Source organism: Leuciscus leuciscus, assembly GCF_965113295.1.
Source record: "Leuciscus leuciscus genome assembly, chromosome: 2".
NCBI lineage: Eukaryota > Metazoa > Chordata > Actinopteri > Cypriniformes > Leuciscidae > Leuciscus > Leuciscus leuciscus.
In genome coordinates, this window is record NC_138726.1 from 276,641 (window position 1) to 291,934 (window position 15,294).

Genomic DNA, 15,294 nt, shown 5'->3' on the forward strand with positions numbered 1-15,294 from the left:
TTAGATTAGATTCAACTTTATTGTCATTACACAAGTACAGGTACAAGGCAACGAAATGCAGTTTAGGTCTAACCAGAAGTGCAATAGCAGCAAGTGCAGGATATACAGTGGTTCCATAAGTGCAGAACATGGATATGTACTGAATAAATATAGAGTTGAATACTATTATAAACAAAAATTTACAGATAGATTGTCCTATGAATATAATATACAGATAACTATTACTGTGAACAGAGTTTACAGCTAGATATGTACTGAATATAATAATATACAGATGGCTATTACTATAAACAGAATGTTTACAGATAGATATGTACTGAATATAATATACAGATGGCTGTTACTATAAACAGAATTTTACAGATAGATATGTACTATGAATATATATACAGATGGCTGTTACTATAAACAGAATGTGAGCATAATATACAGATGGCTATTACTATAAACAGAATTTAACAAATAGATATATGTATAAGTTAGGCTAATGAGCAGTATAACAATGGATTTAAAGTAGTGCAAATAAAGTTTGGACAGAAGCTATCCGAGTGAAAGTGCAGTGGAAAGTAATTGCATATTACAGTTAAGGTACGATATTGCAATGTATATATAAACAGTCGGTACTGTAAATAAACAGTCGGCAGTGCAAATTGAGCATATTCCAGTCAAGGTAGTAGTGCAAGATGCATATGTAAACAGTTGTTACTGTAATAACAGTCAGCAGTGCAAATGAACATTATAGTATTGCAAATAACAAAATGGAGGCAGGTGTGAGGAGGGAGAGGAGAGTCAATCAGTATATGAGGGGAGTGGGATCAATGAGGGTTAGAGTTTAATAAAGAGACAGCTCTGGGGAAAAAACTGTTCTTTAGTCTGCTGGTCCTGGTCCGGAGGCACCTGAAACGCCTGCCGGAGGGCAGGAGAGAAAACAGTCTGTGGGCTGGGTGAGAGGAGTCCTTAAGGATGCTGCGAGCTCGATGCAGACAGCGTTTCCTCTGGATGTGCTCGATGGCAGGTAGTGGAGTCCCAGTGATGCGCTGGGCGGTTTTCACCACCCGCTGCAGTGCCTTGCGCTCTGCAACAGAACAGCTCCCATACCACACTGTAGCACAGTTGGTCAGGATGCTTTCTATTGCACAGCGATAGAAGTTCACCAGGATAGTGGAGGAAAGCTGATTCTTCCTCAGTGTCCTCAGGAAGAAAAGGCGCTGGTGAGCCTTCTTGACCAGGCTGGAGGTGTTGGTTGTCCAGGTCATGTCCGCCGAGATGTGGATCCCCAGGAACTTGAAACTGGAGACACGCTCAACAGCCATTCCATTGATGTGGATGGTGTCGTGTGTGCCTCTTGACACTTTCCTGAAGTCCACGATGAGCTCCTTCGTTTTGGTGGTGTTGAGGAGCTGGTTATTTTCGGTGCACCATGTGGCCAGGTGCTTGATCTCCTCCCTATAGGCAGTCTCATCGTTGTTGCTGATGAGACCAATCACCGTAGTGTCGTCCGCAAACTTGACGATGGAATTAGATCCGTACACAGGCTTGCAGTCGGAGGTGAAGAGGGAGTAGAGGAACGGGCTTAGCACACAGCCCTGTGGTACACCAGTGTTGAGTGTGATGGATGTGGAGCAGTTGGAGCCTGATCGAACATTCTGGGGTCTGTTGGTCAAGAAGTCCAAAATCCAGTTGCACATGGAGGTGTTGAAGCCCAGGTCTCCAAGTTTGGCTATTAACTTAGTTGGGATGACAGTGTTGAATGCTGAGCTGAAGTCAACAAACAGCATGCGTGCATAAGTGTTCTTATTGTCCAGATGTGTGAGCACAGAGTGCAGTGCCATGGAGACTGCATCCTCTGTGCTCCTATTGCTACGGTAGGCAAACTGGTGTGAGTCCAATGTGGATGGTAGAGAGTCTTTTAGGTGTGCCAGGACCAGCCGCTCAAAGCACTTCATTACGATGGGTGTGAGTGCTACAGGGCGGTAGTCATTAAGGCACTTCGGGCTGGAGTGTTTTGGCACTGGCACAATGGAAGTGCATTTAAAGCATGTTGGTACAGCTGCTTGGGCAAGAGACAGGTTGAAAATGTCTGTAAAAACCCCAGCGAGCTGCTCCGCACATGCCCTGAGTATGCGTCCAGGGATGTTGTCTGGTCCAGCAGCCTTGTGCGCGCTGATCCTGCTCAGTGCATTGCAGACATCTGTGGAGGAGAGTGTGATCGGTGGGTGGTCAGCTGAGGATTTGAGCTTGGTGGCAGTTTCTCTGTTGTCTCTTTCAAAGCGAGCATAAAAGTCATTTAGCTCGTTCAGGAAGTTGACATCAGTGGCTGCGGGGGTGGAGTGAGAGGGTTTGTAGTCACTGATGGCCTGAATGCCCTGCCACATGCGCCGAGGGTCAGCGTTGGAAAAGTGTCCCTCTATCTTAAGCTTGTAGCAGTGCTTGGCCTCTTTGATGCCCCTTTTCAGATTTGCTCTGGATGTGCTATAGGCTTGTGCATCTCCTGATCTGAAGGCAGTATTGCGTGTCTTCAATAGGAGTCGCACTTCCCTGTTCATCCATGGCTTCTGATTTGGGTATGTGGTGATCTGCTTCTGGGTTGTAACACTGTCAATGGTGGTATTAATATAATCCAGTACAGAGGAGGTGTAGCAGTCAATGTCCGTGTGAGAGCCACTGGTGGCTTGAGAAGCAAACATACTCCAGTCTGTGTGTAGAAACCTTTCCTGGAGTGAGGAATCTGCCCCCGCAGGCCACACCTTGATGGTCTTCACTGATGGCTTCACGCGATTGATCAGAGGTGCATATTTGGGGGTGAGGAACAAAGAAAGGTGATCTGACTGTCCCAAGTGGGGGAGGGGTGTCGCGACGTAAGCTTCAGCCATGTTTGTGTAAACATGGTCTAAGGTTTTGTTTCCTCTGGTGTGACAGGAAACATGCTGGTGAAATTTCGGTAGCACAGACTTTAAGTTTGAATGATTAAAATCACCCGCAACAATAAACGCAGCTTCCGGGTGAACGGTCTGTTGTTTACTGATGGCTGCGTGAAGTTCTTTCATAGCAAACTTGGCATCAGCATCCGGGGGAATATAGGCTGCAGTTATAATAGTGGAAGTGAACTCCCGCGGAAGATAAAACGGTCTACATTTAACCATGAGAAACTCAAGGTTAGCTGAACAATGTCTCCCAACAATAGCAGAGTTTGTGCACCAAGCTTTGTTAATGTAAATGCACAATCCACCACCTCTGGTCTTACCGGAGCCATCTAATGTTCTATCCGCCCGGAATGTATGGCGTCCCGCTAGCTCAATAGCGTTGTCCGGTATTCCGCTGTTTAACCATGTTTCCGTGAAAATTAGAACATTACAGTTCAAAAGTCTCTTGCTGTATGTGATGTTGAGTCGAATCTCCTCCATTTTGTTCAACAGCGACCGTACATTGGCAAGGAAAATGCTGGGTAAAGAGAGCCGGTGTGGTGTTAGCTTTAGCTTAGCTCTTAGTCCTCCGCGCTTCCCCCGCCTTTGTTTACGATCTCGCCGGCGCCTGCGAGCACTTCCGCCCGGCCGGGCAGAGTGCATAGCCTCGGGTGATCTGGCGATCTCAGGAAGGAGTCGAAGGTTGTCCATAAAACTGTCGGAAATTCGCAAACCAATATCCAAAAGCTCACCTTGGGTGTACGATGTTAAGGCACAACTGTTCTGGACGAACAGACCCGAAATGAGCAAGAAAAATACTGCTAAATTACAGAATCTGGAGAGACCGCGAGCCTCGCGATGTACTCGCGCCGCCATCTTGGATATATACATGACACTTTAATATGAATACAAATGATGTGCTTTATTTTAAAAAGGCTAATGGTAACATTAGCCTATAGTTAAGTCACAGTCTTCTGAGATACATATAAAAAAAGATGTCTTTGTTAAAAAAAATTTATAAAAGAAAAAACAAGAATGACAACTACGTATGCAGTACATCTGCAAGCCATCACCCAATGACCATCACAACAATGACAGCCATGTAATCTCTAGTCCTGAGCCTGTGCAGGAGATATACTTTATTAGAGCATCTGACACTTTAGACATTATCTCTCCATCATATGAAGAAATAAATGTTTGCTTAAAGGAATTCTTCTATGTGTGTGTGTGTGTGTGTGTGTGTGTGTGTGTGTGTGTGTGTGTGTGAAAGACTGAAAGACGCAGTGGAGGAAACAGATGGTATAAAGCAAAGTCTGACAAGCCCCCTGCCTTCTCATTAATGCAGAAACCCATCCGACTGTATGAACACCACGAAACATATCCTTTTCTGGGTCATAAATTTAACGTCAGTGGCGATTGGGAGGAACAGATCACAGAGCTGTGTCACGAGTACACCCAAAGACTTGGGCTGATTGACGCTGCCCCACTCCCCATACTGATGAAGATTGAAGCCATCAGGTTGATCGCAGTGGCTAAAATCCAACACCTTTTCCTGAACGTACATATTCCACAATGTACACTTTCAGCGATGAACAACGAAACGGTGAAGCTGGTGAGGAAGTGTTTTTTTTCTTAATAGTCGTACAACTCAGGATATTATCTTCCAGCCATGTAGAGACGGAGGTCTCGGCGCCCCAAACATCGAATGGCTCTACACCGCCTCCAGAACAGGACATCTTCTAAACATGCTTAACAATGACGATACAACTGTTAGACAGACCGTTGCAGAATACCTGCTGCTTCCACAAACGAGTCCCAGTTTCTTGGATTTAAACTAAAGCAGAACGGGAAGTTAGACATCAGAGCAGCCGGATTTGGAGTGCACTCCGACTGGCTGGATTTAAATGACCTCTGCTGCCGTACAGGAATACAGCTGTCCTGGCTGGGACTCGACGGAGAAGTAGTTGCTCTTAACGACAGCATAATCACCGCTGGTTTCCACCCTGGCGATCTTCAATGAAGACAGTACACCTCACCAGCTACAGATTAAACACGCAAGAGCCTCAATTCTTCATCTTAGACAGACCCAAAACGGACAGCACTGGACGGGTCTCAGATTAAGGAAAGGAAAACTTGCATTTCTCCAATTTGCCAACCATTCAGTGTCTCATTCTGTCCTGACAAACCCCTCAATCTCAGATGACATTCTGATATTCATGATTAAAGCAAGACTACAGTGTCTTCCAACGAAGTACAATTTGGCAATATGGTATCCATCAAAGCATGAACCCTATTGTATATTACATCCAACTCAGCAGGAAAAAGAAACGGTTGCTCACATACTAAACGGATGCTACAACTATAAAGGACTTTATGTGGCCAGACATGACCGTCTGGTTGATCTGGTTGCAAAGGACTTGCAAAAGGTAATCTGTGGACATGATAGTAAGATTTACAAGCATAGCACTGTACGAATTAACTGGTTTCATCATAGCACATCTGACAGTGATTACTTTAAAAATATTCCAAACACTCCTGACATTGTAATTGTAAATGAGGTTAAGAAATCTGTGTGTGTCTTTGAGCTGCTGTTCTGACCTGTATGGATACTTGCTACTATTCCAAACTATTGAAATATCAACCTCTGGTAGATCTCATTCTCCAACTTGGATACAACTGTAGATTAATAATTCTGGTATTTGGAAGTTTGGGTCATGTCCATAAGAGTGTGATCAGGGAGATGCAAAAAAAGGAGGCAAAAAGGCTTGCAAAATTCTGCTCTGTTTCAGCCATAGGGAGCGTGCAGATATGGAGACGGAGATGTTTTGTTTATCCTTAATGTGTTGAGTATCATAAATGGAAGAACCTGTACAAGTATGTGAGCCATGAATGAACTGTAGATCTGTCACCTTGTCAAAGACTCTTCCCAGAGTATTTGGATCTTGTTTTCTTTGTAATGTCTTTCAGATCCAAATAAAAGTATTCGTGTGTGTGTGTGTGTGTGTGTGTGTGTGTGTGTGTGTGTGTGTGTGTGTGTGTGTGTGTGTGTGTGTGTGTGTGTGTGTGTGTGTGTGTGCATAGCTTACATATCTGGTGGACCTGTCACAAAGCATTAACAATATGCAGAATGTAACAATAAAAATATCCCAAACAACCCAGACATCACCCACATAAATGATTATAGTAAAACCATGACCATTATTGAAATAGGATGCTCTAAATATGAACACTCGTTTCAACTCCAAGTTGCACCTAACCCTTGGGCATGTACATAAACTTGTTTTGCATATAGGTTGCAGCTGGGTGGGTTAAGCAAGCCCACTGCAAAAAGATTATAAAAGTATTGATCGTGTGTGTGTGTGTGTGTGTGTGTGAACATGCAGTATAGCCTGATCTCATGACGCTAAAGGGTGCCATGTGCGTTGGATGTAGACGAAATGTCAAAAGCGTCAGTATATGACGCCCTAGGATGAGAATGCGTTGGTATATTAGCAAGACATCACCACTGAACTTTCAAGTACACCGATAAATGTGAATTTTGGCCATGACTTGAAATGGGAGTGCCTACCTTTAGCAGGTCTTAAAGTGAGCCTCTCGTTACAGTCAAGCCAGCAGTAGCACGGAAACAAAATCTTGTCACCTTCTGGAGTGTTGATCAAGATCTTATCACAGAACCACTGGTTGTGAAGAAGACCCATTAACGGCTTGGAGTGGAGCTTGACAGCTATTAGCTCTCCCAGGGACGCTTTACAGTGAATCTTAAATTCTCGCTCCTGCACAGACAGATGTACAATGGCGTATTAGGGTCTTTGTAGATAAATATTTTTTTAATAATATGCAATTGGGGAGGGGGTTTAAAATTCAGCGAAGAATTTCCATGAAAAAAAATAATATATATATATATTCTGAGATTATAAAATAACAATAACCAAATATTCTAGTTTATATTCCGAGTTTTTTCCTGGAATGTTACGACTATACATAATATTAGAACTAGTGCAACTAGTATGAAGCATATGGCTGTCAAACCTGCCTGGCCAATGAAAGACTGGCTTTTAGGCAAAACAGTGTTAGATTGATTGATTGGGCTATAGGCTGTTTCTTCCTCTCACAGGCACAGCTTGCCTCAGCCACCGAGAGATTGGGTCTAATCTGTTGACCCTGGGTGATCTCTGGATGATGCCTCGTGACGCGGGCTGAGGAGCAGGTTCAGTCTCAGTGCAAAGTGAAGCAATGTGGTTATTTTTTCACGGATATTCTGAGTTTGTTATTTATTTATTTTAATTTTATTTTTTTACCTATAATGTCCCTAATACGCCGTCGTACATATGGGACGATAATTTTAAGGTAAATAAAAAAAAGATTTTTTTTCATTACTCCATACAACTTTTATTCTCACTCTTTCAAATATCTTCCATTAAATGTAGTGTTGACTGATGGTTTAGTCAAAAACTCCTTACTGTTGGTTTAATTGGGTGCACTTACCGATCCTTGCAAAAAACCCTGAATGGGATTTAGATTCTGTTCCTCAGTCTCAGCCTCAGTGCCACGCAGTTGGATGTAGATACGGCTAGTGGTGCCCGCCAAAAGCCCCTTTCCTGTGTACACCTTTACTGTGTAGATCACCATGGCTGTTCTGCAAAGTAATAGACAATGATTTTTAAGAGAAAATCCAAACATGATGAGACCACCAAAGAATATCACCAAGTCCAGAGAGGGAGAGAGAGAGAGCGATTCTCACCTTTTTCTGTAAGAGAACTCACAATGTTACTGCTGTAAGAATTGCAACAACTGTTGTAACTAGATTGATGGTAAAGAGAGAGCAGTTTATGTCATGGAAATTACCACAGAAATGAAATACATTTTAATTGAACTCTGTAGCAAAGATCTTTAAAGTTTTATTACCAGATTTTTGCCAAAACAAGGACCTTGTTCCTTTCAAAATGACCTGAACAAGAAGAGGCCAAGGGCAGAATTCTCCAAGCATTTTATAACTTTCTTGTAAAGTATTCTTTTTCGTCACTGTCATGACACCCAATCTAAAAATTCCTTCCTTCCTTTGTACAAATAAGGAAAGTCTTCAAACTAGAGACCTCTCGAAAGGGAACTAGTTTTCACCACAGCACTAACTTATGCAAAATTCAACTCGCAGTCAAAAAATACACCCCCAAAAAAACCAACAACATCAGTTTTGCTCTCATTTAAGTGGAGAAAATTCTTAGCCATCAAGAATTTTACATCATCGAGACACTTAACAGTGTTGGCACAGATCTTATCAAGTGGTTATAATGGAACATACAATTGAGTGTCATCAGCATAACAGTGGTATGTGATCTCATATTTCCTAAAGATAGACCCCAAAGGTTACATATACAGGGAAAATAAAAAAGGACTCAATGTGGACCCTTGTGGGAGCCCACATAATAGAGGAGCTGAAGGTGATGAATGATTACCAATTGTAACTGACAGAACATTCTTTCTTCTAGATCTGCTGTACAGCAGAAACTAACTTTGTTGCATTATTTTCCTGTTATCTCTGGAAAGCTGCTTTGAAACAATCTGTATTGTAAAAAGCACTATATAAATAAAGGTGACTTGACTTGACTATGCTATCACAAGTCATGACCAGTTTGTGAGCCAGAGGGCTAAACATCTAGACTGAGGGATGGCTACAGCTATAGCTGGTACTAGCCAACTGTCCTGCAAAGCATTGGATTAACACACCGTTAACACTTCAGTGGGCAGGACACCACTGATCTTTGGCATTTACCCGTTTATTGAGCACTCATAACATTTAGGACTGACACAGATGGCAGGGAAAGCAGACATCTTATACGCGGACACAACATGCAACACAACATTTCTACACCAAGCCACTAACCTCTGCATGTCTATGTTTGCGTCACTACTTGTTCTGATAACTGTACAGGTTGGGTTAGGCAGTTGTAAAAAAGAGGAAGTCTTATCTGACCACAGCTCAACTTTTGAGCTCTTTATAACAGATTTCACTGCACTGTGTGTGACCAGCAATTCACTCACTGAGTTTGACTTTTTTCACATTTATAATGACATGAATAGTTTTCAGTTTTCAATAAACAAAATGCAAAGTGCATACAAAAGAATGTTTGACCATCTACATATATTCCCTGTGTTCCAAAGGTCTACTTAGGTAAATGGAAACCCTGCCTAAAGAGGTTGTTCAACATTATCAAGCAAGTCATAGTTTATACGGCGAGGAAGAAAGATCTTTCTGAAAAATTCAACCTTTCGATAAAATACAATATGGTTGATATGCATAATTTAGGTTGACACAACCTCCCACAGCAGCACCAGGTATAAGAATAGGGGTCAAATTATTATTATTATTATTATTTTTGCTTATGACATCTTACATTATGCTCCAACTTGTGCTGGTATGAAAACTTTCTTTTTGGTCAGAATTTTTCAAACAGAAAAAAAAGTTTGAAATGACAATATTTTTTTTTCCATCTTTAATTTCAGCAAAATATTAACAGGCTGATAAATAAAACAATTCTAATGGTTACACTGAACTGCCAAGTGAACAAAAAACAAATTACTCCAGACCAAGATTGGGGAGGGTGGTTGGGAAGTGCCTGGCGTATCGCAGACCAGCACAAGATGAACAATTGTGGTTAAAAAGTATATACATTTTTATTTTTATTTTACAAAATGACTTATCGTTTCACTAGATAAGACCCTATTCCTCAGCTGGGATCGTGCAGAACCCTTTGAAGCTCTTCAAAGCCCTTTGAAACTGCATTGATTTGGGTTAGGGTTAGCCCAACCCTAACCCTAACCCTAACCCTAAAAAGTATATACATTTTTATTTTTATTTTACAAAATGACTGATCGTTTCACTAGATAAGACCCTATTCCTCAGCTGGGATCGTGCAGAACCCTTTGAAGCTCTTCAAAGCCCTTTGAAACTGCATTGATTTGGACTTCAACAATTTGGTTACTGTTGAAGTCCATTGTGTGGAGAAAAATCCTGAAATGTTTTCCTCAAAAAACTTAATTTCTTTTCCTCTGAAGAAAGAAAGACATGAATGTATTGGATGGCATTGGGGTAAATTAGTAAATTATCAGGAAATTTTCATTCCCTTTCGTGGTCACTACGAGTTACATCAGTGACGACGAATGGGGTTTCGCTTAGAAAGCCTATCACTTTCGAGTATATAGCAATGAAATGCCATGGGTCTGCGGAATTTGCATAGCGTAACTCCGCCCCACCTCGTGGGTATATAGGGAAGTAAGCCGGCAACATGCAGATATGTTTTCGCTTCGGAGCCAAGTATTCACTTCACTCCACAAGCCAAATCTGAGATTCATCTCTACACTCTTCGAGACGAGCTTCTCTCCAGGTGTTGGTGTGACAGCGAGTTCCAGCGAGTGCACATTCCCTGCTGATCTGTGCAGTGATCTACATTTACATTTACATTTATTCATTTAGCGGACGCTTTTTATCCAAAGCGACTTACAATTGCTATATATGTCAGAGGTCACACGCCTCTGGAGCAACTAGGGTTAAGTGTCTTGCTCAGGGACACATTGGTGTCTCACAGTGGATTTGAACCCGGGTCTCTCACACCAAAGGCATGTGTCTTATCCATTGCGCCGCCACCACCCCAGTGTTTGTGTGATCTGCCAGTGTTTGTGTGTTCATCTCCCTTGTCGCTTCAACACTCTGCGGAGACTTCTCCTTTCACAAAAGAGCTTGCACGCGGTACGTCTTTTTAAAGATGCCTCGCCTGTGCACTTCTGGTTGCGATCGCATTGTGTCAGATTCTGATGGGCACAATCGCTGTGTTGTGTGTCTGGGCGTTGACCACGCTAAGGCAGCGTTTGTGGATGAATCATATTCCCATTGCAGGAACATGACCGTCGCGCTGTTGCGGTCTAGACTCAATGATCTCGTTAGAGGGAGAGTCCTCTTTAGGCACTCCATATGACGACACGATGTCGATCGCGGCATCACAAGGTGGGCAGGAGTCATCGGGAGATGGCGATTCGGCTGTGCTGCCGCCTTCAGGTGTGCCAGCATTGCCCAAGTCTGATCCCGAGCTGGACGATTGGTTTTTGGGTGCGGCCGCTGACCCCCATCAGCGTCCAACCCCAATACCTTTCTTCCCGGATGTGCATGAGGAGGTCACGAGGTCCTGGAAGACTCCCCTGTCTTCCCACGATCGCTCGACGGCCTCCTCCACCTTTCCTCCTCTTGATCAGGCAGCTGCCAAAGGGTACACTGGGGTTCCCCAGGTTGAACGCTCTGTGGCGATGCAACTGTGTCCTCAGAGTGCTTCTTCCCGCGGCGACCCAAAGCACCCCTCCAAGGCCTGTAGGTTCTCCTCCACTCTCGTGGCGAAGGCCTATAGAGCCGCGGGGCAGGCGGCTGCCTCTCTGCATGCCATGGCCACTCTGCAGGTCTACCAGGCCCAGATGCTCAAGGACATGCACGAGGGGAGGACTGACCCAGGGCTCTTTGATGAGCTGCGTGCCGCCACCGACCTTGCTCTCCGAGCGACCAAGGTGACCGCACGCTCCCTTGGTCAGGTGATGTCCACATGTGTGGTCCAGGAGCGACACCTGTGGCTAAACCTGGCCGATATGCGGGAGGCCGAGCGTACCTATTTCCTCGACACCCCCATATCCCAGGCTGGCTTCTTCGGCGGAGCAGTCGAGGACTTTGCCCAGCAGTTCTCGACTGCCCAGAAGCAGACTGAGGCTCTAAAACATGTCCTGCCCCGACGGCCTGCTGCTGCCTCCACCCAGCCGTCGGCACAGGTGCCTCAGTCTGCTCGCCGCCGAGGGCGCCCTCCCGCAGCTCCCGCCCCTCCCGCCCCTCCCGCACGGCCCCAGCAGCAGCCTGGCATATGGCATCCGCAGCTGCAGTAACGCCGCTCGGATTGCTTCATATGAGACCGCTTCAGCTTTGGCTTCGCGATTGAGTCCCGAGGTGGGCATGGCAACACGGCACACTCCGAGTCCTAGTGACTCCGACCTTCACCCCGTGGACGAACCTCAGTGTTACTACTGGCTCTCAAATAGTAACAAAAGAGGCAGGAGAAAGTTCGGCAAACAAATGTCTAAGGATTTATTTGTTAACCCAAAAGTTTACATAACCAAGGATCAACTTAAAGCAACAATTCAAACACAAAGCAAAGCCGCTCTCTCCCGCCACAACCAAGCCCTCTTTATGCCATCAGCTGGGACACGCCTCGCGCGCCGGCACACCCCATCAATTAAGCACAGGAACTGACCTAGGATAACAACAAGACACGGAAATACAGAACAGGAGAAATACAGACAATCGCTGGATGTAACACTCAGTTTTCTACGGGCCGGAGTGCCCTGTTGGCATGTTGTTGTATCAACAGATGCCTCCACCACGGGCTGGGGCGCCATGTGCAATGGACATGCTGCCGCGGGCTCCTGGACAGGACCCCAGCGTCTTTGGCATGTCAATTGCCTCCTGCCTCGAGTTGCTGGCTGTTCGTCTCGTCCTTCACCGCTTCCGTGCGTTGCTCAGGGGTCAGCACGTACTAGTCCGATCAGACAATACCGCGAAAGTAGCGTACATCAACCGACAAGGTGGTCTGCGCTCCCGCCGTATGTCGCAACTCGCCCGCCACCGCCTCATATGGAGTCAGAAGCATCTGAGGTCGCTTCGAGCCATTTATATCCCCGGGAGACCTGAACCGTGCGGCCGACGAGCTGTCTCGGCTTCAGCCTCTCCCTGGAGAATGGAGACTCCATCCCCAGTCGGTTCAGCTGATTTGGGATCAGTTCGGGAACGCACAGGTAGATCTGTTTGCCTCCCACGACTCGTCCTACTGCGACCTGTTTTATTCCCTGACCGAGGGCACGCTTGGCACGGATGCACTGGCGCACAGCTGGCCGTGGGGCCTCCGCAAGTATGCGTTTCCCCCAGGGTCTGCGCAAGATCAGGGAGGACGAGGAGCAGATCATTTTGGTTGCCCCGTATTGGCACAACCCGACCTCGTTCCCCGAACTAGTACTCCTCGCGACAGCACCTCCCTGGCCAATCCCTCTGAGGAAGGACCTCCTTTCTCAGGGACGGGGCACCCTATGGCACCCTCGTCCCGATCTTTGGAACCTCCACGTGTGGCTCCTCGACGGGACGAGGCAGATTTGAGTACCCTACCACCAGTGGTGGTGGCTACCATCACTTCCACTAGAGCATCGTCCACGAGACATGCCTATGTGTTGAAGTGGAACCTCTTCGTCAACTGGTGTTCTTCTCGTCGTGAAGACCCCACGAAATGCCCGATCAGTGTCGTGCTTTCCTTCCTGCAAGAAGGGTTGGAGCGAAGGCTGTCTCCCTCCACCCTGAAAGTGTTTGTTGCCGCTATTGCCACACATCACGATACAGTTGAAGGTAAGTCTCTGGGAAAGCACGACCTGATCATCAGGTTCCTGAGAGGAGCGAGGAGACTGCATCCTCCTCGCCCTCCTCTCGTTCCCTCTTGGGACCTCTCAGTGGTTTTAACTGCCCTGCAGAGTGCTCCCTTTGAGCCTCTGCAATCAGTGGAGCTTAAGTTCCTGTCAATTAAGACAGCGCTCCTGGTTGCATTGGCCTCCATCAAGAGGGTAGGGGACCTGCAGGCATTTTCGGTTGACGAAGCGTGCCTGGAATTTGGGCTGGCTAACTCTCACGTGATCCTAAGACCCCAGGCTGGATATGTGTCCAAGGTTCCCACCACACCCTTTCGAGACCAGGTGGTGAACCTGCAAGCGCTGCCCTAAGAGGAGGCAGACCCAGCCTTGGCACTGCTCTGTCCAGTACACGCCCTCCATGCTTACGTAGACAGAACGCAGTGTTTCAGGACCTCAGACCAGCTCGTTGTCTGTTATGGTGGGAAGCTGAAGGGAAAGGCTCTCTCCAAGCAAAGGTTGTCTCACTGGATAGTGGACGCCATTGCTTTGGCATACCAGCAGCAAGTTCGACCATGCCCCCTTGGTGTGACGGCCCACTCCACTCGGAGTGTGGCCTCCTCTTGGGCTCTAGTGCATGGCGCCTCGCTAACAGACATCTGCAGAGCTGCAGGCTGGGCGACACCTAACACATTCGCGAGATTCTACAATCTCCGAGTGGAGCCAGTTTCTTCTCATGTACTTGCTTCAACCAGCCGGTACTAGATTCTGCTAAGGTGTCTTCGCTTGCTCACCATTCCTCTCCACGGACGGGATATGTGCAATATTCTCCTCAGGTGAGCCTCCCCGCAGGCCCTGAGTTCCTCCAGCACTGTCGACGTCAACGCCAGAGTTATGTCACCGGCAGCTTTCGCGTTTGGCTAGGTGCCTCCATGTGCATGGTTCCCCCTCTGGGCAACCCCCACATGTGTATTTCCACTGTAAGCCTTTCTGAGCATGTGTCTTTCCCTCGGCAAGCCACCTTGCCACCCCTGGGGTTGAAATATTCCACCTGCGGCTGGACACCCCAGTGATACTCCAAATGCAGCCCCTCCGGGTCATATGTGTATTCTTAAGTTCTCCCCCTTCGGGCTGGCACTGATTGCATGTTTCCGCTGAGATATGCTTCCCAGTGTACCATGGTATTCTTGTGTTAAGTAGGAGTCCTTCGTCCGTGCCAGTCTCACGACAGGGAGCTCAGACTTACGCAGGGCACTGGAAGACAGCCGAGGTGGCGTGATTAGACTGGGAACCCATTTCGTCGTCACTGACGTAACTCGTAGTGACCACGAAAGGGAACGTCTCGGTTACGTATGTAACCCTCGTTGCCCGAGTAGGGAACATACGTTACATACGTAACCGAGACGTTTTGAGGTGAACTAATCCTTTAAGTGGCAATACTACAGAGACCCATGGTGACTGGTGTGGTATATGGCAGCAAACACATGACTGAAAATGGGTTCTGTAAACTCGCATCGCTGTATGTTAGGAAGGTGTAAGACTGCAATAGACAGTGGCCTTGGGTGACAAGATATTTAAGATAGCAATCATGAATTGAGAGAGACTGCATATAATAAAATGTCTCAGGCACAGCCCAAATGTAATGCTTTTGGATACTATAACTTCCATTTTAGCAAATACTAGATTACTTGTAGATGAGTTTAGAAAGAGGTAAGACAGTGAAGTATCCTGCTCCAACACTATCAGTTCTGCTGTCGGTACTGGAGAAATTGAGAAAATGCACTTACTATTTATTAATGATAAATAGATGTTATCTTGCAAATTCTATCTTTGCCATCTTTGCATTCGCTATAACAACCGCCTCGCTCTACATTATCCCGCTTATTACATGGCTACCAACCAAATAAATCAATAATTTGACACAAAATATTGATTTAAAAAGGAGTTTATTGATTTAAAAATTATTGATTGTATTGAT

At 45.9% G+C, this 15,294-nt stretch overlaps 1 protein-coding gene across 4 annotated transcripts in view; it reads right to left on the reverse strand.

The window, feature by feature from the left end:
• Positions 1-15,294, reverse strand: part of LOC309482911 (hydroperoxide isomerase ALOXE3-like) — a 61,353-nt gene that overhangs the window by 33,623 nt on the left and 12,436 nt on the right. For 2 of the 4 annotated variants that reach the window (XM_082148515.1, XM_082148516.1), the window contains 2 exons: positions 7,389-7,539; positions 6,472-6,676 (listed from right to left, as the gene is read on the reverse strand). In XM_082148515.1, coding sequence (XP_082004641.1) covers positions 6,472-6,676; positions 7,389-7,532 — 349 coding nt within the window. In that variant the 5' untranslated portion in view covers positions 7,533-7,539. Of the gene's footprint in view, positions 1-6,471; positions 6,677-7,388; positions 7,540-7,644; positions 7,704-7,808; positions 8,297-15,294 lie in introns of those variants that run through there. The other 2 variants (XM_082148514.1, XM_082148513.1) reach the window with 2 other exon arrangements.